The sequence below is a fragment of the Streptopelia decaocto genome (genome assembly GCF_964273445.1).
Source record: "Streptopelia decaocto genome assembly, chromosome: 2".
Classification (NCBI taxonomy): domain Eukaryota; kingdom Metazoa; phylum Chordata; class Aves; order Columbiformes; family Columbidae; genus Streptopelia; species Streptopelia decaocto.
The window spans coordinates 158,477,559-158,504,302 of record NC_138655.1 but is presented as its reverse complement, the minus strand read 5'-3'; the positions used below and the strand labels follow the sequence as shown (position 1 = coordinate 158,504,302).

The 26,744-nt window shown below is 45.0% G+C and overlaps 1 protein-coding gene across 2 annotated transcripts in view; it reads left to right on the top strand.

The window, feature by feature from the left end:
• The window catches only part of OXSR1 (oxidative stress responsive kinase 1), a 101,488-nt gene that overhangs the window by 35,076 nt on the left and 39,668 nt on the right, over nt 1–26,744 (top strand). For both annotated transcript variants that reach the window (XM_082046060.1, XM_082046061.1), the window contains exons 4-5: nt 9,497–9,638; nt 26,507–26,562. In XM_082046060.1, the coding sequence (XP_081902186.1) occupies nt 9,497–9,638; nt 26,507–26,562 (198 nt within the window). The remainder of the gene's footprint in view (nt 1–9,496; nt 9,639–26,506; nt 26,563–26,744) is intronic.

Genomic DNA, 26,744 nt, shown 5'->3' with positions numbered 1-26,744 from the left:
CAGAAAGGAGGAAAAAAACCATAACAGGGTGCAGGCAAATTTTGTTTCATCTGGCTATTCAGGGAGTGTTGAGTGAGGGTTGTACATCCCAGTAAGCACATATCAAATCTGTTTTGATGTCTGTTCTGTATCTTGATTGTGGCTTTTGTACTTGAGGGTTTCTTCTGGGTAAAAGTTTTAGTGCTTCTCTTCCATCAGTGTCAGCGCATGTGTTTTCAGGCTGAAACTAGTTTTAATTTCAGCCTGCTTACGCTGACCTTATTACTTGGATAAACAGCCTGCAAGACACACCAGTCTGTAATGCAAACCATAGCTGTTGTAAGGGCAATTTAATTTATTTTCTGGTTGCAGTTCTGTTGTTGAAAGCTTGACCTAGTCATGTATGTATGTATTTTAGACATGTCTCTAAGGGAGAATACTCTAAATCCATGGAGTGGTAGTGTCTGATAACAGTGCCTTGCTCCTCTGAGCACCTGGCTGATGCACTCACTGGTGACTTAATTATCTTAATTGTCACTCAAACTGAACTATTTGTCTCCACATCACAAATATTGTGGTGGTGGAAGATACTGAAGTCGTCAGCAGTGAGGAGGTAACATACTGGTGAGCTGTTGGGGCTAACAGGTAAAACTGTGAATCTCCATCAGAACAGAGTCATCTGGTTGAAGCTCCTGCTGACGTGGTTTGAACAGGCAGAGCTGACACTGAAGCAGCTGTCGAGCGTAGTTGCTGCTGATGGCAGAAATGTGGCTGTGATGACACCCAGCTGGTGGGGACAAGAGGTGCTGCTGTGTCCGGTTACTCTGACACCCTCTTTCAGCTCTGGGGATTTGCACCCGAGTCGGGTTTGTGAAATATCTGCCGTTTCTGTGTCCTTCAGTAGGAATTTCAGACCTTTTCCTGCAGTGATGAAACTGTTTTGTAGGTATCTAAGCTTAGCAATGTCAACTTGGCATCCTGGCCTTTTGATCCGATGTTACTCCAAACTAAACTCCTATGGCTATTTCTAGACAACTGCTGACCTGCTTTTGCCTTGCTGGCGTTCCCAGGTTGTGAATTTTACTCGTGCCTTTTTAAAGCCATCTGAAGCCCAGTGCTGCTCTCTATCTCCTGGGGGTTTTTAGTAGGAAGAGGAGCAGCTGTCCTTTTGTTCTTGTGCTTTTTTTGTGACCTGTTTGCTCTTCAAAATTCTTGCCGGTCTTAAGAAGGGCTCTCATTTCACTGGTGACCCGATGCTGTGGCGAGCTTCAAAACAGTTGCTCATATGAAACAGCCATCTGTGGTGACTTGCTGTGTCGCACAACAGTTTTTACTGTCTTATCCTACAGCAGATGAGACATCAAATACTTTTAGATTGTGCAAATCATTTAAATATTGAAACATTTCCAGATAGGTGTCTTGGATCTTCTGCCTTCTTGAAGGCTCCTATTAAAATCTGTTAAGGAGATTACTGTATTGAAATACTTAAACCTTTTATTTTCCAAAACTTTTTAAGATTATCTAAACAACCTCTTACCTTGATTATCTGATGAAGTGCTCATCAAAACAGACCAAAACGGAGAGCCGACAACCCTTAGAGAGACAGGATATCTTGTTCTACTTTTGCCGTGTTCAACCCTGATCTCCTGACTCCAGCAGTGACTGATGATCAGAGCGTAAGCCACAGGTTCTTAGAAATCCTTGTGTTTATGATGAATTATTTTGTTGGGAGAGAACTGAGCTATTTTGAGTCCATCTGGAGGGCTTTTGATTTTATTTGTAGAGCCACAACTTGATTTCCAACAATTAAGGGTGAGATTAGCCAGAAGCAGGAGATGGTAGGGACTGTATGTGATTGCCGAATGCGGCGTGGAGATATCTTGCCACTCCGAGCTATAATAAGTATGAAAAAAAAATAGTTTGACTTTAGATTTTCTCCCTTTATTGTATGATCTTGTTTACTGCTGTAATCTTGTCATATTTCTTACACATCTGTGCAAGTGCTTTAGAGGAGGGCAGGAGGTGAGAAGTGGAAGCTTCCTTAACTCTCCCTCTGTGCTGAGGTGGTTTAACCAGGGTTAAGAAGAAACTTAAAAACCAGAAACTCCAGCAAACCACTTAGACGTCTTTTCCTTTGTTTTGTGTAACTTTTTCTTTACTTTGCTCTTCTGCTGTATTCCTCAGCCCCAGAAGTACTGAATCCAAGCAGCTCTTCCTTCTTTTCATGTCTTCTTCCTCCGTTTGTCAGAGCCTGACAGGATGCAGATTTAATTCTTGGCTCTGGTGGCAACCACTGTCTTCTGCTGGGATGTCCTAAAAGCAGCAGCAGTGAATCCTGGCACCTCCCCCTTCTCAAAGATGCAGCACGTTCAGCATCAGTGTCTGTCGGGTTTGGGACAGATCTTGATTCTTCCAAAATTGTGTTGTGATCCCTCGTGCTGTTTTCCAGCCTTTTTATGCCAGACCTCTAAATGGCAAATCAATGCAGTTACGATTACCTGCCTTTTTTTTTAGAGTATTAAATTTTCTTGTTCTGCTTGCCAGACAAATTTAAAGGAGTTTTCTTTGCCTCTAACTTATCCTCTATCTTTGTCCTGTCACTTAAGTTTTAGTATTACAGGCGAGATGTGGTTCCCACAGCAACTGGCTCTGCTGTACATTCCTTTTGCCTCTGGGGGCATGTAAAATTCCAGCCGTAATACTCCTGTGTTTATCTGTAATCTTGTTCTAAACAAGCTTTCCTTTCTGCTCAGCTTTTCATACACTTCTCCACTTCAACCCCATGTGCTGGAGCATTAAGCAGCCTGGCTGACGACTGTCACGTGGATATTTTCTTCCTCTCCTAAGGAGGAACAGCAGCAACAGGCTTCCTAAATGCCGTGTGCGTGCTTGCTGGTGTAGGTGAGGTCAAAGAAACGCGCTCTGGATTTGGAACAGGAAGCCTTGATGTTTGCGGTGATTTGCTGTTGAAAGTGAATCAGTGGAACAATTAGGACTTTTTGCCCCAAGGGTGCGATTACACAAATTTTTTGTTCTTTTTCTCCAGCAGCGAAGCTGGTTTAAGAAGTTCCTGGCTGCTCGGTCTCCACCCTGCCTGGAAAACTGGATTACCGATTACTGCGGTGATCTCATTTACAGTACGGCTTCATAAGCAGATGCACTGGCACAACAGGGAGGTGGTGAACCATGCAACTCTTTAGTCTTGTTTTGCTGCTGAAGGAAGCACTGGAGTAGCACGAAGTACAGGGTGTTAGAGACAGTTATACAGGGTACATGTGTGCGGTGTAAGATAGGTCTGCGTTTACTTGGTTTCAAAACAGTCCATTGCAAATCATAGAATCATTTTGGTTGGAAGAGACCCTCCAGATCATTTGGTCCAACCATTAACTGAACTCTAGCCCTAAAGCTGTCCCTAAGAACCTCATCTACATGTCTTTTAAACCCCTCCAGGGATGGTGGTTCCACCACTGCCCTGGGCAGCCTGTTCCAATGCCTGACAACCCTTTCCGTGGAGAAATTTTTCCTAATATCCAATCTAAACCTTCCCTGGTGCAACTTCAGGCCGTTTCCTCTCATCCTATCCCTTGTCACTTGGGAGAAGAGACCAACCCCCTCCATGGTCTGCCTCGTGTCAGCATACAAAAACTGAATATTCTTCCTGTAGAAATTGAGGTTATCAGTCTGCTCATGGGTTTCTTGTGTCTTCATTGCTCTGATACTGTTCTCATGGGTGGAAATGAACTACCGGCTTCTGGAAAGTTGGAACTGGCTTCAGTCAGGCCTAATGAATTACACTCCACCTATGATCAAATGGGAAGGGCCCCTGATTTTTCACTCCTGGTAGAGCAATGGGATATCTGAGATCTGATGCAGAGCTGTTCTTCACCCAGAGGGTGCTGGACACTGAACAGGCTCCCCAGGGAGGTGTCACAGCCCCAAGCCTGACAGTGTTCAAGAAGAGACTGGACAACATCCTCAGACACACGGTGTGAACTGTGGGGTGTCCTGTGCAGGGACAGGAGTTGGACTCCATGATCCTTGTGGGTCCCTTCCAGCTCAGGACATTCTGTGTTCCTGTGATTCTATCCTGTGAGTAATAAGAATTCCAGGAAAAGTTACTCACTGTGTGTTTGACCTGCTATAGTTACAGTTTGGGTTTTTTCAGGTGAGCATAAGTCTACGTACACCAAGTTCCTGGTGACTTGTGCTGTCATGAGGAGCTATTGCATTAGCAGCTTTCAGAGCAGACTTGGGAGCTTGTGAGTTGGAGCAGAAAACCACTTGACTTTCAATTGCTGTGCAATTTGCAATGAGGGATTGTGCGTTACTAAGTAGATGCAATACAGTTAGCGACTGGCGTCAGAATATACAGAGACACTTGAGTGATAAATAATGCTAAACGCTTTATCAGATCTCACAGTATCTTGTAGGTTTCCTGTCTGTGTGCTGCTCGGTGTATATTTGATGGGCAGGAATTTGTTTATAGCCTCATTTTTTCCACATCAGTCTCTAAATGTCATTTCTTTTGTCTTCTGTTGGGCTTTGGGTTCAGTTGCTCATCACCAGACTTTAAACATCCTTAATAATGACAGCATTATTTATATTTACGTTTAGGCTTCAATTCTGGCTCTTTCCTCTGTTTTGTCTTTTCCTGATATGCTCCCCCTTCTAGGCTTGGAAAGTCTTTCCAGTGAGCCTAAGCCAAGCTTAATTTCTTTCTCACTTAAGCCTGACCCTCCTGTTCTGTGAATCTGTAGCTTCTACTTGTTCATTTCTAATGAGATATATTAGGAGGGAACTGTTGTGGTCAAACATAGTGCCATGTATAATGCAACCAGAGTATTTCACAGCGTTTTCTGAAGCAGAAATCCAACTATGTCTGGATATACTCTTTACTTGCCCAGTTGCTCTTAAACCAGTTTGGAAGCTGTGTCAGAAATGGGCAGTATTGGGAATCACGCTGCTGTTTTGAAACAGAACAATGGGTTTGTAAAGCACATGCTCCTATGTAGGTTGGATCTTGATTCCAGTTCAGCTGAATTAGTTTCCAGTTAATTTCTAGCAGTTAACGTGTTGCTGGATCGGGAACAAGCTGCTTTGTGCCAAATAATCGTTTTTCCCCTTAGGCTGAGGATGATCCTCTGACCAACTAATCTATTGTTTGACTGTAACGCAGTTAGTGTGAGAAAATTTGTCCTCATCCTAAGGCAGCTGAGGTCTTGCCCTAGTAATTGTGTCACACACTTAATGAGATCTTTGGGAATGACGGCATTTTGGCATTAGCCTGATAAATTCAGTGCAGTATCCACCTTCTAGCAGAAGGTGTTTCCCTCAATAGTGAAATTCCTGTGACTTATGATTAAGTGGCCTCATGCCCAGCTGTGGGGTTCTGTTTGAGGGTCTAGGTATTCCCACTGCTCCAAGTCAGGCTCTCTGAGCCAGAATGCCAGATTTCAAACACAGCACAAAGCAGTGTGTAGAAATGCAGCTTGGCTTTGTTCTTGCTATCCCATGGTGCTGTGCTTTATGAAGCTACAGTTGAGTCGGGAGTCAGTACCTACCTGCCAACCTTGCTGATCTGCGAGGTGGAAAAATCACAGTGGTTGGGGTTGGAAGGGACCTCTGGAGATCATCCAGTCCAACCCACCTGCTCAAGCAGGGTCACCAGAGCAGATCACACAGGAATGTGTCCAGGTGGGTTTGAATGTCTCCAGAGAAGGAGACTCCACAGCCTCTCTGGGCAGCCTGGGCCAGGCTCTGGCACCTCAAAGGAAAGAAGTTTCTGCTCATATTCAGATGGAACCTCCTGTGTTTCAGTCTGTGCCTGTTGCCCCTCATCCTGTCATTGGGCACCACTGAACAGAGTCTGGTCCATCCTCTTGACACCCACCCTGAGATATTTATAAACACTGAGATCCCCTCTCAGCTTCTCTTGTCCAGGCCGAACAGCCCCAGCTCTCTGTCTCCTCATAAGAAAGATGCTCCAGACCCCCCTCATCATCTTTGTAGCCTCCACTGGACTCCCTCCAGTAATTCCTTGTCCTTCTTAAACTGGGAAGCCCAGAACTGGACACAGAACTCCAGATGCAGCCTCACCAGGGCAGAGTAGATGGGGAGGAATAACCTCCTTCAACCTGTTGATCACATTCTTCTTAATGCACCCGAGGTACCATTGGCCTTCTTGGCCACAAGGACACATCTTTGACTCATGGTCAGCCTGTTGTTGGCCAGAACCCCCTTGTCCTTCTCTGCAGAGCTGCTTTCCAGCAGGTCTGCCCCTAACCTGTACTGGTCCCTGGGGTTATTCCTCCTCAGGTGCAGGACCCTACACTTGCCCTTGTTGAACTTCCTCAGGTTCTTCTCTGCCCAGTCCTTTCACAAGTCACAACTTTATTGTGTTGTGGTGCCAGAGGCAAAACTTTTTTTCCCCTGTGCAAAATGGGGATGATCCAATTAACATGTTTTCCAACAGGAAAGTGGCTCTTGGGTTGCTGTTCTGCTGAACTAAATGTCTTGTTGAAAGCCTTTTTGCTGTTCTCTTCTCTGTAGAAGACTGGCAAATTCTTCCCCTTCTTTGAACATGTCATTGTGAAAATGGATTTTTAAAAATGTACTTAAATAGTGGCAGGCTGGACTGGGAGCAGATATAGCATGGGAAAGAATCAGCCCTTTCACAGTGAAGCTGCCTCTGTGCCTGCCCTTGTCTGTCCACTCCCACCCCCTTTTCTGGGTTAAACACAACCTCGAACTTGGCTAAATACAGCATTTCTTGACCAGATGAATTTGAGCACCATATGATCTGCCTCCTCATGTTCCCTGAGCCCTTTTGCAGGAGAAGGGAAATGTTGTTGAACAAAGTCTGCTAACAGAGTTGTGGGTGGAAAGAGGACAAAACGAGTACGTGAAGAACCACATATTTTCACTGGACTTCTACAACAAGCGATGGTTTGTTCTCCAGATAAAGGCCCATTAGTGGAGGAGTTTTTAGTGGGTTCTTTCTTAGGTGTCATGAAAATTCTTGTCCAAAATAAGAAGGATTGAGGCGTGCAAGCACGTACTTTGAAAATGTAAATACGTGACAGGCTGAATCCCAGGTGAGTCCTCATCATGCACAACAGAGGATCCTTGTCTTAGACTTTAGAAACCAAAGGCAAGATTTCAGTGAAGGGGGAGCTTACTCAAGCGTGTAACAATTCAGTAGAGCTAAATCTTGCTCCTGTGCGGGAAGTCTGACTTATATCACAAGAACCTGAGTTATGGCTGCGTGAAACCTTTGGCTAACCAATGCAGACCCATGTCAAAACTCACTGAAGGTGTGTGTTTCCATGCTCCAGCAGGGAAGGCTGAACACTGCTCAGACTATTAGAATCATAGAATCGTTTTGGTTGGAAGAGACCCTTGAGATCATGGGCTCCAACCATAACCAAACTCTAGCACTGAACCATGTCCTTAAGAACCTCATCGATGCATCTTTTAAACCCTTGCAGGGATGGTGACTCCACTACTGCCCAGGGCAGCCTGTTCCAGTACCCAATAACCCTTTCCATGAAGAAATTTTTCCTTATACCTAATGTGAACCTTATTCTTGCATGAAATATTTGGGGGATGCTAGGCAACTTCATTTCTATATCTTTTTCCATATTTTCTCTTATTTTGGCAGTGTCTGCTGTGTTAAGATCATATCTTCTGCAAACACCCTGAACCAAGGAAAGGTATTTTTTGGAAGAAGAAGCTGGAGATGCCATTTGGGGGAAATGGTCTAATCTCTTGCTGAGAAAAGAGGTTTTCTCCCCCATTCATAAACGTGTTGCCTTTCCTTCTTCCCCTCCTTTTCTTGTCCTTTGGTTCTGCCACTCATCTGTGCAGAGGTTATGCTTACTACCAACCAAACATGGCTTGGTTTTTTAATCTTCATTTATTGTTTTGTGTGGATTAAGTTAGTGGGTTGGTGTACACCATGAACACCAGTGGGCTGGAGAAAATGGATAGTGCATCTGGGCAGAATGAGGAATAGCGACTCCTAACGGCAGCAATTAACTCAGCACATACCATTTTCCATAAGCTAAGGGACACTGTGCACCCGTTTAATTGTTTCCTGTGCAGTTTGAACTGTGCCAAACAAACCTTTCCACATGGCGTTGGGATTCGAACCTTGCAGCCTTCTTGCTTTCATGTGAGAATCCAAAAGCAAAATACTTTGCGAAGTGAAAACCTATCTGCGTGGCTGATTAAATTGAAATAGAGTTAAGAAAATAAATTTTAAAGGGGGAGAAGCATTTTGTCAACCTGAACCCTAAGGATAAAAAGAGAAACCAAAAACCTTGGTATTTTTCTACTTCAAGAATTTACAAGGTGGAACTTGTCCTTTCCCCATTGACCAAATGAATGAGGGTAAGTTTCTCAGCTTTCACTGTTCTTCGGATAGAAAATGTTTGGATTCTCTTATTTTAGTTGCAGTTTTGGGAGAATGAACTTCCAGCTTTTCTTAACTAGCTCAGTAGTTAGTACTGAGATTTTCTTTCCCTGCTGGCTTGTTGTCCAAAGATAATCAAGGCTGGAATTAGTGCTTCAGTCGTGCCTGCTCTTATTCTTTAGGAGCTTCCCGGTGCTGCTCATGTTGCTTTGTGTCCATAGCTGTAAAAATGCTGCAAGCTGACTATTCAGTCATTAAACCATAGAAACACGTTTGAAGGGGGCTAAATGGCACAGGCCTGGAAAACAGGCTTACACATCCCATACCGGAGCAATAAAAATCCCATTCTAAGGCTGTCTTCAGTCCAGATGCAAAAACATAGAATACATGACAAAGTATATCATGAAAACAGGAGCTTGCACAAGAGGCGTGTTACTAATCAATGATTCTGTTGACTCCTGGGTGCAATTCAAAGAGGTGGTTTGCTCTACCAAGCGTGGTTTGTCATGCAAGATGATGTAATTCGCACCATGGTCAGGGGACAGACTAAGCGTGATGTTTCCAGGGAAGGATCTGAACTATTCTAGTTTCATACGCAGTGAAAGTGAGTTATTGTCAGAATTCAGCCTCATTTGTTCTCTATTTAATAATTTTTCTTTTAGGGTGGTGTCATCCCTTAATGTATTAGATTTTTCCTGCTATATTTGTGCACTGAGTTTATAAGAGCTGAAAAAGTCTAATTTTATCAAGCTTGTTGCCTTTAGCTCGTGAGTCCTGGCAGCCCCTGCTTTTTCCATTTCCCCCTCTTGCTTTTCCAGCACTAAAACAACTGCAATGTCGGTATCTGCTTAAAAACCTTCCAAGAGCCCTGTGTGGGGACACTTTACATTTTTGGCTTGTTCAAATAGCTTCTCGGTTGCGATCACAGGGATTTTTACAGCCTACCTTGAGGAGCTGCATCCCTGCGAGGCTCAGGCTTCACCTACTGACTCCGATCCTCACCACTATTCCCAGTAAATTCCTTGGACTTGTAGATGAAGTGATTATAAACCAAGCTGTGAGTAAATTCTTCCAGTTTAATATATTTTAACTCTTTTCCTCTAGGCTCAGTTTTGGATATTATAAAGCACATTGTGGCCAAAGGAGAACACAAAACCGGCGTTCTGGATGAAGCCTGTATAGCCACCATCCTTAAGGAGGTGCTGGAGGGGCTGGACTACCTGCATAAAAACGGACAAATCCACAGGTATTGTTCATTTTCCTTATCTTTATCCTAAAGTATGTGTTGCGGAAACAGAGAACCTGAGGATACGCTTATCATCCAACCAGCTGTGATGGCACAGAAAGAAGAAAATGAAGGTGGGAGCTTAAGCAAAACTCAGAATGTGTTGTAATTGCTACTGTAGGAAATACTGTGACTAGGCCAAGTTTGGGTGGACTTTGATGTATAAGAAGTTATAGAGAGTATATAGAGAATGTCTCTGCAAATATCAACATCCAGCTGGGAAGTGTAGTTGTTGGAGCTGGAAAACAAAACTTCAGCTGGTTTTGTTGCTTGCAGAGCTACATAAGTGTTGAGCAATTGAATAAGGAGCCCTTTAAGCCCTGTTTTGTTGTTCTTTTAAGACTAGTTGCAAGCTCGACATCATGAAATTTGAATTTGTGTAATGTCATTAAAAAAAAAAAGGAACAAAATTAGTGGAAAAACTTCTTTTGTAGGCAAAACCCAGTTAACTAATGTGCTGTAATGTGATGGATCACTGAGACGTGTGGGTTTCTGTGCTGTCTATGTCATTCAGGAGGTATTTTTCAATCATATTTTCCTCTCCCCTGGTGTCAAGGTAGCTCAGAAAGAGAGGATACGAAGTCAGTATGTCTTGCCATTAAAAAGAATGAGAGTTGCAATCCGAAATACGTGCTGGAAATAGAATATACTGTGGGTAATATACATCACCCCAGCCACAGGCTGCTACTGGGAACAGATCTCCTTTTTCTTGGGAATTCTGTGAGCTTGGCTGGTTTCTGGTGCGATGCCATTATAAGCATTGCTGCTGCTGGGCTGGACTAAGTTTCTGTCCTCTAATAACTACATAAGAAGAGGGAACTCGTTTTGCCAAAGTGTTATTTTAATTAGCAAATCCAAGAAGTATTTATTTTGTACTTTGGTCAAAGTAGTTGGCTTTTGTACATTGTTTTGGGTTAAAATGAAAGGAATTGTTGGAAACAATTCTGGTGGAATTCTTTTCCCTGCAAGAAGTCTCAAATTCCAGTTTCCAGTCTCTATTAAAGTTCTGATTTAAGTAGGGTTGTCTTCATTGAAGCCAGTTTTGACTTCACAGATAGTTGTTCAATTTTGGTTTCTTTTAGAGTTAAGGCTTCAGGCAGCTCTGGGAAGTTAAAGCAACAGACCAACATATTCCCTGTGTACATAGTAATTCCTCACTCTTGCTGTAAGTAGTTTAGAAAACCACGCTCATCTGTGACTTGTAGTTGATTCTCTTGGCTGATTTAGTTCATCTTCTGGTCTAATGAAATACCGCTGCTTCGACATATTTATTTTGTAACCTGTTAAATTTCAGTTTTTCTGAGGATGTCACGTAGTGATTTCTGTATTGAAAGTGAGGTGGTTCTGTGTTAGACTTGCTGTAGTGAAACAGCAAAACTAGTGATTGCAGTAAAGGTTTTAGAGGATGTATTCACAGTATCACAGTATGTCAGGGGTTGGAAGGGACCTGGAAAGCTCATCCAGTGCAATCCCCCCATGGAGCAGGAACACCCAGATGAGGTTACACAGGAAGGTGTCCAGGCGGGTTGGAATGTCTGCACAGAAGGAGACTCCACAACCCCCTGGGCAGCCTGGGCCAGGCTCTGGCACCCTCACCATGAAGAAGTTTCTTCTCAAATTTAAGTGGAACCTCTTGTGTTCCAGTTTGACCCCATTACCCCTTGTCATATTATTGGTTGTTTTTCCTGCACTCAGCAAAAATATGATGTTTGCAGAAAGTTCGAACTGCTTGGTCAGAAGAAAATGTGATTCATATTGAATCATTCAGGAGGAGACTCAACCAAACCTGCTGCAACCATTCCTATCCTGCTCCTCTGAAGCATCTTTCCCTTATTTAGGGGACTTCAGCAAAGAAGTCTGAGCTGTGTCATCGCTGCAGCTCAAGGTTGTGGTTGTGGATCAGCTGCTTTGCATGTGTTGCATCCCTGTATTTTGGAGCTGCTCTGACAATTGTGTAATGCTTTATCATTAAAAAAAGGCATTTGGATTGCCTCATTGTGTGGGCTGTGAAATTTGGAGAAGTGGTCGAAGCCATGATACAGAAGGAAAGTCGTGTTGTTTCCTACCTGTGATGCAAAGGATGAGGTTTAACTGTTGGCAGAACGCAAGCTTAGATGCCTTAGAGGGATGAAATGTGTTTCCTTAATGGAGTTAATCGTGCTGTTTGCATTTTATCCAGATGCACGTATGCAGCTGAGAAAAACAGTTTAAAGTTGTCATGTAGATGGGACCTTTCCTCAAACTTAGGAGTATCTGTATGGATTTCCCACTTTGCTTCATGCTGGGGTCATAATATTGGTCATGCCTGATGGGAAAGGCAGGTGGAAATCCTGCAGTTGGGCTGAGATGCTCTGGGATGAAATGTTTAAAATAACTGAGCTTTGGTCCCCTGGATCAACTTAAAGTATCTAAAGGAAAATGCATCAGGTGATGGCTGAACCATTGAATATTGTCTGCAGTGAGGGACAGCTGTGGTTGGGGTGAGATTCAGGCTAAAATAAGGCCAGATGTGAAGGGTCAACATTGAACAGACCTAGAATGACCAAGCAACCATCCAGCAGAGGGAAATGTTTGGCTGGTTACACCAAAATATCCCAACTCTGTTTGTATTAGATCCAGGAGAAAATGGCTTGAGAAGTTCAGAGATGCAATATGGGTGAAATGAATGCAATTGGAACATCTGAAACTGGACAACCAGGCTGGTGGCAAAGCCCGGAGGATGAATATCTGGATCTAACTGTAATTTTGTGGGTGCTGTTGACCTCAAGCAGGGACAGCTCGTTACTGCTGTAAATCATCAGAGAGATCGGAGAATACATGTCTGACAGTGGAGCTGCTCCATGCTTATAAATTATGCATAATCTCAAATGGGTAAATTAAGTTAATATGTGCAAGTCTGGCTTAATGAAATTCCACTGCTGCTGAATCTTACCCTGGGTAAGCTCCACTTGAACTTAATGCCACTTGCAATTAAGGTTTGGGGAGCATGGCAGTGTAAATCCCCTGCTTCAGGCAGGAGAGTAGCTTGACAGTATTCTCTAGAGGAGATTAGAAAGCCAAATATCTACTGAAAACTTAAATGAAGTATAGTTTTTGTTTAGTTTGCTAATTAAGAGCCAGAGCGAGGCTGAGACCTGAATAGATGCCTTTGTTCAGCAACAGATACTTAAGTCTCCCACATTGTCCAGAGTGATATTTGTGTTCACCTTGCAAGGGCTGTTGAGAACTGAGTCTGAGGCCTTATGGAAAAGCCAAAGGAGAAAACATGGTCAGTTTTATTTTTCATGAAAGGTAACGATCGCAAATGATCCCCGTCTTCCTCCCAGATCCCGTATCTCAGAGCTCTCATCGCTGTGTGTCTGTCCCCGACCGTCCCTCCCTGTTGCGTTTTTCTGGGCAGCCTGGTGATCCCAGGGACAATCTGAAATCCCAGTGATCCGGCTGATATAAGCGAGTTAAATACCTGGGCACAAGCCAGCGTGACTCGGAAACCCTCGGGTGAAGCCGTTGTGCAGGAATCTGCTTGGACACGTTATTTTTATGGAAGTCGAGCAACACCAACGTGCTGCGAGGGGTCACTCCCCGGTTAATCTTGTCCGGATGACACACAGGGTACGTTGTCACCTCTTCCCCATTTGGACTCTGATTCCTCTGTGTATTTGGGGATTAGCAGGAGTTCGGTGAACGACTTGGAAGTAGAACTCGAGCAAGCGGTTTTATTGCTTAAGGGGGCTTGTTGGAGGGCTGTTCAAAGCCTTTTTTTCAGGTGTTGTTCTTTATGGCGGTCTGACAAATGAATCGTGCTGATTAACTGTTACAAGGTCTCTCTGTCTTTCTGCCTATTTTTATCTTGGAGCTTATCTTCTGTTCACGATTAGCCGTTGTGTAACTGAATATTTCAGTTAGTCCAGGTGAAATGATAACGCTGCTCAAATATAATCAGAATCTCCTATTGCAGTCTAATAAATGTGATACTCCTGTGCCTTTCTGTAAAAACAAAAAAGCTTAGGAAGTGGTTTAGGGTTGCGTGCAATTGAAATATTGACATGGCAGTGATCCAGCTACTAATATTTGCTGCTTTACTTATGAAGTGAGAGGTGCAACAGCTCATTGGATATGCTGGGGTAGATCAGCTTGTGCCCTCATACAGAATGGTGTGGATTTTTAATTTTCTTATTGTTGTGTTTTTGTCATCTTAAAATCAGTTTTCTGAGTGTTGGGGCAGCAGGGTGCTGTGTCAGCTGTTCGAATGTTGCTTTGACATTTTGGCTGACATGCCAGAGGCTGTGCTGCCATCCAGAGACCTGGACAGGCTGGAGAGTTGGGCAGGGAAAAATTTAATGAAATGTAACAAGGGCAAGTGTAGAGTCTTGAATCTGGGCAGGAACAACCCCAGGTTCCAGTAAAAGTTGGGGAATGACCTATTAGAGAGCAGTGTAGGGGAAAGGGACCTGGGGGTCCTGGTGGACAGCAGGGTGACCATGAGCCAGCACTGGGCCTTTGTGGCCAGGAAGCCAATGGTACCTGGGGTGTATTAGAAGGGGGTGGTCAGTAGGTCAGAGAGGTTCTCCTGCCCCTCTACTCTGCCCTGGGGAGACCACATCTGGAATATTGTGTCCAGTTGTGGCCCCTCAGTTCCAGCAGGACAGGGAACTGCTGGAGAGAGTCCAGCGCAGGGCAACAAAGATGCTGAAGGGAGTGGAGCATCTCCCGTGTGAGGAAAGGCTGAGGGAGCTGGGGCTCTGGAGCTGGACAAGAGGAGACTGAGGAGTCACCTCATTCATGGGGATCAATATGGAAAGGGTGAATATCAGGAGGATGGAGCCAGGCTCTTCTCGGTGACAACCAGTGATAGGACAAGGGGCAATGGGTGCAAACTGGAACACAGGAGGTTCTGTTTAAATTTGAGAAGAAACTTCTTCTCAGTAAGGATAACAGAACACTGGCCCAGGCTGCCCAGGGAGGTTGTGGAGTCTCCTTCTCTGCAGACATTCCAACCCGCCTGGACACCTTCCTGTGTAACCTCATCTGGGTGTTCCTGCTCCATGGGGGGATTGCACTGGATGAGCTTTTGAGGTCCCTTCCAATCCCTGACATTCTGTGATTCTGTGAAGAGACACTAAAACCAATATTCTCACTGTATTTTTATGCCAAATATATTAGCTTTGGCCCTTGGGATGATTTTGACACTGGTTCAAAGTTCACCTGCCTCTTTTACTTGTATTAAGAGAAAATAATTTCTAATAAAAGGGTGTCACACATCAGCAACACCTGTGGGGGGTGGTTTGCAGGAGCATTCCTCTGGTAGTGGATTTCAGATTAAAGATGAAGGAGCTGGCGTGGATATATTTTGGCAGAACTCCGCTGTCCTACAGGGTTCAAGCTTAGTTTTCCTGTAGTTGATTAATGCATTGATAGCTGTTCTGGCAGGCGTTGTGGTTAAACTGGTTTCCAGTTTGCCTCTGATTATTTTGACGACTGAAATACTGTATATTTTTTTTTGTTTCTGTAGCAATACTGTAGGAGAACTTCACAGCCCACAGTGTTATCTTGGTTTTGGGAGTGTGTTTTGGAACTGAAGTTTGCTAGGGGAGCATTGAGGGATAGATGGATGATGGGATGTGGAGCATTTCACCTCTTATTGCCATTTTGATTTTAAGTGGTAATTGGAGAGCCAGCTATTGCTCAGCCAGTGGAATTGTATATTCAGAGAAGTGTACGTTGGCCTTGTCTCCCTTATAGTACCGGGTGGGCAGAAATAATGTATTGAGGTAGCTGTTAATAGAAGTTTTACAGCTTTAATTTGCAAACAGTTTGGCAGCCAGAACAATAGAAACGTTACGCTTGGGTATCCTGGTGGGAAGGAAGAAAAGATGCTGCTCTGTATTGTACTGGATGATTTGTTGCCCCAAATAAACACTTTGCTGATCAGCGTTGAGGGCACAAGGACCATTGCATGTCCACTCTGTACATGGCAGACTGGGCCGCATTGTGATGGTTTGGCGAACCAGCATGTTCTCCTGGTGGCTGTTTCTTCCACTGCAGCGCTCAGAAATTCATCATTTTAAAATAAGTTTCTCTGTGCTTGTGATGAAAAAATATGAACCAGATGTAGATCTCAAATCTGCAGCCAGCCAGAAACAATAGCTCCTGTGGAGACAGTTTTCCTCAAAGTGGATAAAGACAATCTCTGCTCTGAAGCAGAAAACCTGGCAATTAAAACTCCAATGGTAAATATCACTGCTAATGAAAGCACCAGAGTGCTGGGGGCTCTGCAGTGGATCCCAGCTGGTGTCACTGTCCTGACCCTCAGGGACTGGGCAACAGTGGGACCAGAGCAGTGACCACCCCCTGAGCTGGTCACTAGAGAGGCTGAACCTCAGATCCTGGGGTCAGTTTTGGGGCCGCCTTGCTACAAGAAAGACCTGGAGGTGCTAGAGAGTTCAGAGAAGGGAATGGAGCTGGAGCACAAGTGTGATGGGAGTGGCTGAGGGACCTGGGGGGATCAGCTGGAGAACAGGAGCTGAGGGGAGACCTTCTGATCTCTGAACTGCCTGAAAGGAGCTTGGAGCATGGAGGGGGTTGCTGTTGTCTCCCAAGGAACAAGTGATCGGACAAGAGGAAATGGCCTCAAGTTGCACCAGGGCAGGTTTAGATTAGATATTAGAAAAAATTTTTTCCTGGAAAGGTCTGTCAGGCATTGGAACAGGCTGCCCAGGGCAGTGGTGGAGCCACCATCTCTGGAGGGGTTCAAAGATGTGTAGATGAGGTTCTTAAGGATGTGGTTTAGTGCCTGTGTTGGTGTAATGTTGGCGTAACGTTTGGGGTCGATGATCTTAAGGGTCTTTTCTAACCAAAATAGTTCTATGATTCTATGACTTGGTGCATTATGATGGTCCTGCAGCAGCTGGCAGGGCCATGTCTGAAGCCAAGCTCTTGTTGTGTGACTCTGCAATATTCATGTGTCTGTCCCACTTTCATTCTCCTCAGACCCAGGTGCTGCCTCTTGACTTGGTCACTGTGTATCCTGCAGTTTCTCAAAGTAACTTTGATTTAGTACAAGGGAAACCAAACAAACCAACCAATTTTTTGGTACAACTACTCTGTACCACGTTAAAAGGGAGGTGAGTTTTTACTTTAGTCTCCCCAGCTTTGTTACAGGGAGGTGAGAGGCAGGAAAAAAATATGAAGAGCTGGAGATAGAGGTCTGGGTGATCTCAGTAAGGTTTGGCATCAGTGACAGATTATGACTGAGTTGCACACTTGACTAATATGGTTTCTAGCAATTCCTGACTTGTAAGGAATATTTGGGTTTGACATGTTTCCAGGGGGAATAATCTTCAGTCACTGTCTGCACATTGATTGTATCAGGTGAGAATATAACAGATGTTCTTGTCTTCTGACTTTGAAGAGAGTGCCATTCACATGTACATCCAGCCGCTCTGTTCATGACATCCTCATGTCACTGCTGTTACCTGATACAGGTTATGGGGAGCAAATCACCCAGCAGAGGCTCTTGCAGCATCTCTCCAGCAGTAATTGTTTAAATCACAGGGGTTCATCCTGTTTATCCTTTCTACTGTGATGCATAAAGTGAATAATCCACTTCTCAAAGCCAGCTTTGAATATTGTCCCTTTTTGTAACACAGCAGATATTCTGGCCTTCGTAGGTCCTAAAAGCAGCCTATGTGGAGATGCCTTAAGTATTTATTCAGGCTACTACAGTCTTTCCATGTCTTATGCAAAAGCATGAGAAAAAGGTCACTTGCTAACCTTGTGTTGTAATGTATTAAGCACAGTTGAAAATTTTGCAAGGCCGCATCAGAAATTACTTTTGCGTTTTTAACTAAATCAAATTATATCCTGTTTTGCAGAGTTCTTCTAAATCTTTAATGTTAAAACCTAAACCTTAGTACTTTCAAAAAACAGAAATGTGACAAAACTTGCACATGTTAGAACAACAAATAGAGGACTGTCACAGAAATCAATTGTTTCATGGCAGCCTGAAAAGCATCTCCAAGTTAGACTGGGAGTGCCAAGAGGACTTGTGCAGGTACCAAATTTTATAACTGCTTTTTCCGTTTTATAGTAATAGCTTGTTGAAATAAGGAGAACTTTCCTCTTCCTATACTGACCATGCTTAAAATTGTCACCTTTTGGACTTTGGGGAAGGAAGGAAGTCAAGCTGGCGAGTCTCTTGTGTGCTTTGGTTGTCTCAAACTTCTCCTTCCATGTCACGTTGCGAACGTTGCTGAGCAAGAGCTGTGGGTGGCTTCATAGATATGGATGGCTCTTGGCTGCTTCGTGGTATGTCTTGGACCTTGTGTGTGTATAGATATACACACCGCTTCTCCAGAACAAGAGTTCTTATTGCCTTTTGGAAACTAAGACATTTTTGAGCTGCTCTGTATCAAAATTTTGGGGCTTATTTGATTGACGTTGATTATATGCTTACTGGAATGAGCTTTCATCTCTCCATGGTGGCAGGGTCAAGACACATGGATCACTGACTTCCCTGGTTCTTCTGCTACCTGATCCTTATACTGGGGTGATCTGCATGTGGTAGTTTGGGGGGAAATTCCTATTTCTGAACACAGTAGGAACATATTTTAGCATGCAGGAGATGCTACAGCATGGCGGTGTGCATCACGTGAAGCATGCCCACCTCCTTGCACATTAAATTTGACATGAAACATTGAAATAAGGCCAGGCAACAACTTGAGCATTTTCTGGTGTTACCAACGACTCAGGTAGGGCCTCCCAAAAATATCTGGGTCTCTGGGGTAAGAGGCAGACACTGTGGTTCCACAGCTTGCTGCGTGTGTTGGTTTTCAGGCAGCAGCTGTTAAAGGAGCTTTGTGCCTTGTCCCCACTGCAGCCCTTAGGAAATGGAAGGGCTGAAGAGATGAATTTGTGGAAGAAATCCTGCTGCGTTTTTAGCTGCTGTTCCAATGTTATGAAAACTGCATTTTTAAAGCCTGCTGGGCAGGATCCTTTCCTTATGGGGGATACAAGAGAAAAAGAACTAGTTCTGACTGAACAAGGGAAGCTTTAAAAAGTGGTGTATGAAGTTAGAGATGTAGCTTCTCACATGCATTGACTGCCCAAGGGCTGAGGCTTGTCTGAAGCTGTAGCTGCTTGGCAAACCCTCCTTGCCATGAGCTGATATTACAGCAGTGACGTGCATTGGGGTGAGTGTGTGAAGCAACAACCTCTGTTGTAGGAGGAAGAAGCGGAGCTGTGAGGCTTGGTATGGTTAGATCATCTCCAAGTTGGGAGGTAGGGCTAGGGCTGGTGTTTGTAGCACTTTATTATCTGGCTGGAGGAGCTGATCTGTCTGAAAACTGGTTTTTAAGGTTTTGGTTTTGCTTGTAGAGTCATTTCCCCCACACTAATGTGCAGTTGAGGTTACATGAGTACTGATGCTGGGCTGGAGACATGGAGATGGGTAGAAGGTCAAGTCTGAAGCAGACAGGACCTGTCGCTGAACCACACCTCCCTCTAACCATCTTTAGGCTCGTAAATATGTGGGCAGAGAAGGAATTAATGAGAGTGCAAAACCATCGAAGCTGGCACAGGATCAAAAAATGTAAGCTGGATGTAACTTGCCGAGATAAAGGAAAGTTGCAGGCGCTGCGATAAGTGACTGTGACAGACAGGAATGTGATCAGCGATGTGACACACCGTTTGCTGTCTCGTTTCATGTCTGAGGCTCCCACTGAGTTCAGCCCAAGGTCTACAACTCCTTCTTTACTGCCTCAGCATCTTCCCAGCCCCTAGAGCTGTTCAGAGAATTAAGATGACAGCGTGAATTTCGGGAGCATCTCCTGCAGCTTGCTTTGGTGAGCACTCCCTTGTTGGAGCTGACATAGCGACTTAACCTAAAATGAATCAAACTTCTGAGCTGTGGTTTCCTGGACACCAAACCCTTTACTTAAAGCAGCAGTCTACTTCTGCAGTGCTGGGGGGCAAAAAATCAGGAGGAGTTGTACCTAGTAAGTGTATCATGGATTCTCTGAAATGTGTTTTGTTTTAGCTAAAATACAGAAGAACAGGAGCTGAATTTCTCATATAGCCCATACTGGGGCTGCTGTTTGCCTGTGCCAGGAGACTGGATGCAGTTCTTTTTCCCAGGAAGTCTCTGCTGTGCTGAGTGTGATCTGCCCAGATGTGAAGGACGGGGCACGGAGAAGACAAGTACTCGATGTGCTCGTATGGCTTGTCTTGTTGGAAGCTGCCAATCCTTTCCAGTTGGCTTTGTCTACACAGCCCTCACAGAGCAGTTTGGGTTGAAGGGACCTTCCAAGCTCATCCAGTGCCACCCCTGCCATGGGCAGGGACATCTTCACCAGCTCAGGTTGCTCAGAGCCCCGTCCAGCCTGGCCTGGGATGTCTCCAGGGATGGTTCATCCACTGCCTCTCTGGCCAACCTGGGACAGTGTTTCAATACCCTCAGTGTAAAAAAAATTCTTCATGTCTTACCTGTATCTCCCTCCTTTAGTTTAAAACCATCACACTTTGTCCTGTTGCAACAGGCCCTGCTAAAAAGTCTGTCCCCATCTTTCTTACAGCCCCCTTTTTAAGTATTGAAAGGCTGCAATAAGGTTTCCCCAGAGCTGCCTTTTCTCCAGGCTGAATAGCCCAGCTCTCTCAGCCCTGAGTCTGGCTTCACACTGCTTAAAAGAGCCAAAGAGAACCTTTTTAATTCCTGGTAAAGCTGGATTATTAATCTAACCTCATTCAGATATTAAAATGACAGTTTAAAAAAACCCTTAAATATTCCTACTGACGTAGCCCCCATGAAGCTGAGGCTTTTAAAATGCCTTTACCATTTATGAGACTTGGAGTAAATCATGACTTGCTTTGTGCTGCTGGCATTTAGCTCCTGAATCGAGACTCTGCTCTTTTACCACAACCCTGCAGCTGTCACAGTGGCTCAGAGGAGAGGGTAGAAGCGGTCGCTGTGCTTCCCTGATCCCGGGCAATAAAGCGCGTCTTTGGGCTGGCTCCCCGCTGTAATTTATAGCAGCCTGGCTGCTGCCGCTGGTCCTGTCTGCCAGTGGCCGCAGGGACCTGCTGAGAGGGCTGTGGGTGAGTGGGGATGGAGCAAACTGGGAACTTGGCCCCATCTTCCCCCTGCTTATGGCTGTCTCGGCAGGGAGGCTGGAGAGAGGAGCGTGGAAGCTGCTCTGCCAGCTCTCTGCCTTTGGAAGATCTTCAAGCTTTAGATGTTCCCGAGTCTGGCTCCATGGAGTTAAGTACAGTGTGGTAACAGGCAGTAAATGTGGCTCGCCCAGGAGTTTGGGACTTAAGGGTCAATGCCGTGGCATGAAAATGTTTGTACATGGAGCTTTTCTGAGCAGGAACGGACAGCGTTTGTAATGCGTTCTACGTTGTGCTGGAGAACAAGAGCTGAGGGGAGACCTTCTGATCTCTGAACTGTCTGAAAGGAGTTTGGAGCATGGAGGGGGTTGGTCTCTTCTCACAAGGAACAGGTGATAGGACAAGAGGAAACATAATCAAGTTGCACCAGGGGAGGTTGATTGCATATTGGGAAAAAATTCTTCCTGGAAAGGGCTGTCAGGCACTGGAACAGGCTGCCCAGGGCAGTGGTGGAGTCACCATCCCTGGAGGGGTTTAAAAGACGCGTGGATGAGGTTCTTAGGGACATGGTTTAGTGCCAGAGTTAGGTAACAGTTGGACTCAATGATCTTGAGGGTCTCTTGCAAACAAAATGGTTCTATGATTCTATGAGTGCACTGACATTTGAGGGTATAGAAATGCTACTCACCTTGCACACTCCAAGCCCGGTTTCCGTTTTGCAGCTCTGTCTCAAATGGTAAAGCTCTGCTGTCTAGCCAGCTTTTTAAATCTTGGCATGTAAGGCAAAGAGAATAGGTGACATAGGTAACAGCGTGTCATCGAAGGGAGAGTGATGTTCAGTAGTAGAGAGAGAACTGTGCTTGTTTGGTGTGTAATGTCACAAATTGTCTCATATTTAACTGTAAGTAGAGATACTGTCCTAGAAGTATTTTGCAAGTTACTCAGAACAACGTCAACTCCAGCAATTGGTTACATACAGCATAAATGCTTTGAGTTTTTTATTACCATTAACAGAAAACATTAGTTCTTGCATCTTGAGCCTTCTCTTATTGTTTCTAATGGAACTTGGCAGGGCCAACCACCCCTTCCTCGTGCCAAATTCTGCACTATAGAGTTCAGTCCCTGAACATTTACTGTTTGTGTCGCATCCAATGGGCAGATGACTCTGGGCTCTGCTGACAAGCAGCATCACATTCTGAAGGCACATAGGAGCAGATTGGAAGCAAAGGCAGAATAAACAGGGCTTATCTCCATTTCCCCCTTCATGTGACAGTTTTCTTCTCCAGAAGCCCTGGGATGTCACTCTTTGCTCAGGTCACTTTTATTGCAGTTGCAGTGGCTTTAAATTGTCCCGGCTATTGCTCCCCATGTAGACTTTTGAACACGAGCCAAGTGAATCCTTTTTGATTTCCAAACAACATTAAGAGGCTTATTTAAAAAAAGAGCAATAACATAACACGCTTCATTGCTGTTCTTGGAAATACCAGGATTTTTAAAGTCTTTAATGCAAAATTTTGCTACGTTTATGGGATTTGCAGAGTTGCAGCTGGTTATTGAGTCTGTCTATTATGGACCAACAAGTCTTGCTTTTTCCAGTAGTGTCATCACTGCAATGACAGCCCTGTCTGGGGGTGCCTATGGGTGAGGGCAGATCTAATCATTTTGCAGGATCTTTAAGGACTGCTATAGGCTTTCTATAGTGGGAACAAGTCATTAGGATACAGTTCCTGTAGTTTTCCCCCTCTCACCCCATTGAAAAATGAATTGTGGAGGGTGTGTGATCACTGGTGAGCATCATCTTGTTTTCTTCCAGTGCTCTCAAATCTCCTGTAGCTGAATGCTTGATTGCAATTTTGTGGTTAAATAGCATCTAATACCTATGGCCCAGCCCAAACCGGGAGGTGTTAACGCCATGTAACTGGTACATCAGCGCTTGGTCGCACTGGGAAGCTAAACCGGTTTGGAATGCAGATGAGGAGGGATTTCTGCCCCACTGCGGTGGAGAATCCAGCTTTGCACTGGAGCAAGTCCAGACCCCTCTTCCCACTCCAGTTCTGAAGCATGAGGTAAATAAAAGCATAATCACTATATTACAGGAGGGCTCGTAGAGGCTTTAGAAGAGAGGAAGGTGACAGGTATGGAACCGGAATGGCCAGACCTACAGTATCGTTTGCTAAGCTACTGGCGAGGAAGAGTCCACTCCAGCCTGTAACTTCATTTAAAATGTGATATAATTGCTGCTTACGCTACAGCCTAAAGCTGCTTCCTGTTTCCAGTATAGGAATTACACTAGAAGCACAGCATTTATTCAGTGTATCAGCCCAGGATATGGTCATTACCACATTAATAGGAAGAACTTTCACGTTGTTATACTTGGCAATAACTATATCCTGGAGTAACAAACTTCTCGCCATTCAGCTTGAGAGTTTTTAGGCATCTCCTGAGGAGACTAAACAGGAAAGCACCATGTCTCTTTCCCCTAAATGCAATTAATTAACTTTAAAATGGTTTTAAAGTGGTACCTAATTGGAAGATGCTGATGGTGACACCAGGATAAGCTAAAGAAAAGGATCTGTCTTCACGGAGCGTTATTGCTACTTGATGTTCACCTGGTGCTGTCCCACACAGAATCACAGAATGTCAGGGATTGGAAGGGACCACAAAAGCTCATCCAGCCCAATCACCCTGCTGGAGCAGGAACACCCAGATGAGGTTACACAATAAGGCATCCAGGTGGGTTTTGAATGTCTGCAGAGGAGGAGACTCCACAACCTCCCTGGGCAGCCTGGGCCAGGCTCTGGCACCCTCACTGAGAAGAAGTTTCTTCTCAAATTTAAGTGGAACCTCCTGTGTTCCAGTTTGAACCCATTACCCCTTGTCCTATCATTGGTTGTCACTGAGAAGAGCCTGGCTCCATCCTACTGACACTCACCCGTTCTATGTCTGTAAACATGAATGAGGTCACCCCTCAGTGTCCTCTTCTCCAAGCTCCAGAGCCCGAGCTCCCTCAGCCTTTCCTCACACGGGAGATGCTCCACTCCCTTCAGCATCTTTGTTGCTCTGCGCTGGACTCTCTCCAGCAGTTCCCTGTCCTTCTGGAACTGAGGGGCCCAGAACTGGACACAATATTCCAGGTGTGGTCTCCCCAGGGCAGAGCAGAGGGGCAGGAGAACCTCTCTGACCTACTGACCACCCCCCTTCTAATCCACCCCAGGTCCCATTGGCCTTCCTGGCCACAAGGGCCCAGTGCTGGCTCATGGTCATCCTGCTGTCCACCAGGACCCCCAGGTCCCTTTCCCCTACACTGCTCTCTAATAGGTCCTTCCCCAACTTATACTGGAACCTGGGGTTGTTCCTGCCCAGATACAAGACTCTACACTTGTCCTTGTTATATTTCATTAAATTTTTCCCTGCCCAACTCTCCAGCCTGTCCAGGTCTCTGGATGGCAGCACAGCTTCCAGTGTCAGCCACTCCTCCCAGTGTGTTGCCATCAGCAAACTTGCTCACAGTGCACTCTATTCCCTTATCCAAGTCATTGATGAACATATAGAATAGTACTGGTCCCAGTACTGACCCTTGAGGGACTCCACTAGATACAGGCCTCGCAGTGGTGACGTGACGCCAGCACACGGGGATGAGGAACAGCAAAGCTGCAAGTTGCCTCCATGGTACAGAAACTCCAACATGGAGTGGGTGTCCCTGAACAGCTTGTTGCTGATCAATTTGGGGTGGAGTTGTACCATGCTGCGGTGAGTAATGACCTTCTCAGAGGGTTGGTCACCAGGAGGAAATGCCACATCGAGCGGTGATTTAATTCTGTGGCTTGGCTTGGGTGCTTGGCAGTGCCTGTTGTTGGCCTCCTGGATTTCTTATTGTAGCAATGACTTGTTTTAATTTCTTGAACCAGCTTGAAGTACCATATTTACTGACTTTTGTTTTCAACAAGAAAATAAGTAAATTTTAATTAATCCAAGCTGAAGTTAAAAAGAAAACGAGCCTCTGCATTGGAGGGGGTTAAGGGCCTGGAGTCCTTTGGCTCTTTTTTCCTATGGGATTCAGTCTGAGTGCTTGTTTCACTACTTTTCACTCTCCAAGCTTGTCCAGCTTGCTCTGTTGTGGTAGGACAGTCCTGTGGTATTGAATACCTGCTGTTTTCTGGCCGGTGAAACCTGCCAGAGTCTTGTTTTGGCCTCTGAAGCACAGGATGGTTGGGACTTTATCCTTAATTCTGTTTAAAAGCTTCCCTGGCTCTTGCTTTGATGCTTCAACAGCTTGGTGAGCTGCACATATCGTGCTAGGAGGGTGAGTTTGGAAATAGTGTATAGTACCACATGGCCCAGCTCACTGGGAAATGCTCCAGTATCCTGGGTACCTTGGAGTGCATCTGGAAGAGGAAATGACTGTTAGTTACATCCATTTTCAGGAAGGGGAATGATAACTGCAGCAGTAGCCTCGGTCCATGCTGTTCCTTTCCCCTAACCTGGAATTGACAGGCAGCGTTGAAAGGGCTCAGTGTGTCCTGGCTGTGGCGGGAGAGCTGACTGGATGGACGTTTCCAGGAGGATTGGAGAGCTTGCTGAACACCTCCTGCTCCTTCTGAGTTAGTGATGGTGGGTGGGGGGGTTCCTGGAGATGCTGTGCCTGTACCAAGCACTTTTTGTGCTGTGTGAGCCAGCTCCTTACCTGGGAATCAGCAGAGTGATGAGGTGCGGAAGGTTCTGGAGCACAAGTGTGATGGAAGTGGCTGAGGGACCTGGGGGGTTCAGCTGGAGAACAGGAGCTGAGGGGAGACCTTCTGATCTCTGAACTGCCTGAAAGGAGCTTGGAGCATGGAGGGGGTTGGTCTCTTCTCCCAAGGAACAAGTGACAGGATGAGAGGAACTGGCCTCAAGTTGCACCAGGGGAGGTTTAGATTGGATATGAGGAAAAATTTCTTCATGGAAAGGGTTGTTGGGCATTGGAACAGGCTGCCCAGGGCAGTGGTTGAGTCACCATCCCTGGAGGGGTTTAAATGATACATAGATGAGGTTCTTAGGAACATGGTTTAGTGTCAGTGTTGGGTTAATGGTTGGATTTGATGATCTTGAGGCTCTCTTCCAACCAAAATGATTCTGTGATAAAAAACCAAGGACTTTTTCACTAAAGGTCAGACCTCACAGGAGAGTTGAGTGGTTCCATTTCCCCATTCTCACCAGCTCTGCTCACCTGACCCTTGGTGTAATGTGGTTCAGTTTAAGCTACAAACAAACAAGGTTTTTCCTCTGTCTGAACTGTCACCAGTGCTTGGGGATAAACTGGGTTCCTGAGGATGCAGCTGAACTCCAGGACTGGATCAACTTGCCATCTCTTGAAGTCTCCCACCTCCCCCCAAAAAAGGGTACATGAGTATCAGACCAGTGCTAGGTTCTGTTTTCACATTTTTAGCTGACTTAAGAACCTGGGGCAGACCACTTTCCTTGTATTTTGAGGGTACCTTTTGATAAGTTTTTCATTTATTTCCTGTGAATAGCACTTAAAATGTTACTAGCTATAAATCGTACAAACACCGTTTAGCGTCTGTCTACTGAAGTTACAATTGGCGTTAAGTCCCTACTGTTTCTGCCTGTTTGGAACCAAGGAGGTGCTAATGCAAGAAACAAAATATGTAATAACCTTTTAATGTATTTTTGTTGGTTGAAGGAAAGATTTAATAACTTCCACTTCTTGTTGCTTTGTGTTTCTGCAGGGATGTGAAAGCAGGAAATATTCTTCTTGGAGAAGATGGCTCAGTGCAAATTGCAGGTAACTTTCCTGGTAGCTTTGAACAGACTTGAGGCATAACTGTGTATCCGAAGAGTTTAATGATCAAGAAGAAACTTGTGTAAAAACATTAACTTAAGTTCCTCAGAACAAACCCAACACCACCAAAAAATAAAAACACCACAAAACAGCCCAGAGTTTATTACATCTGTTATCTTGAAATA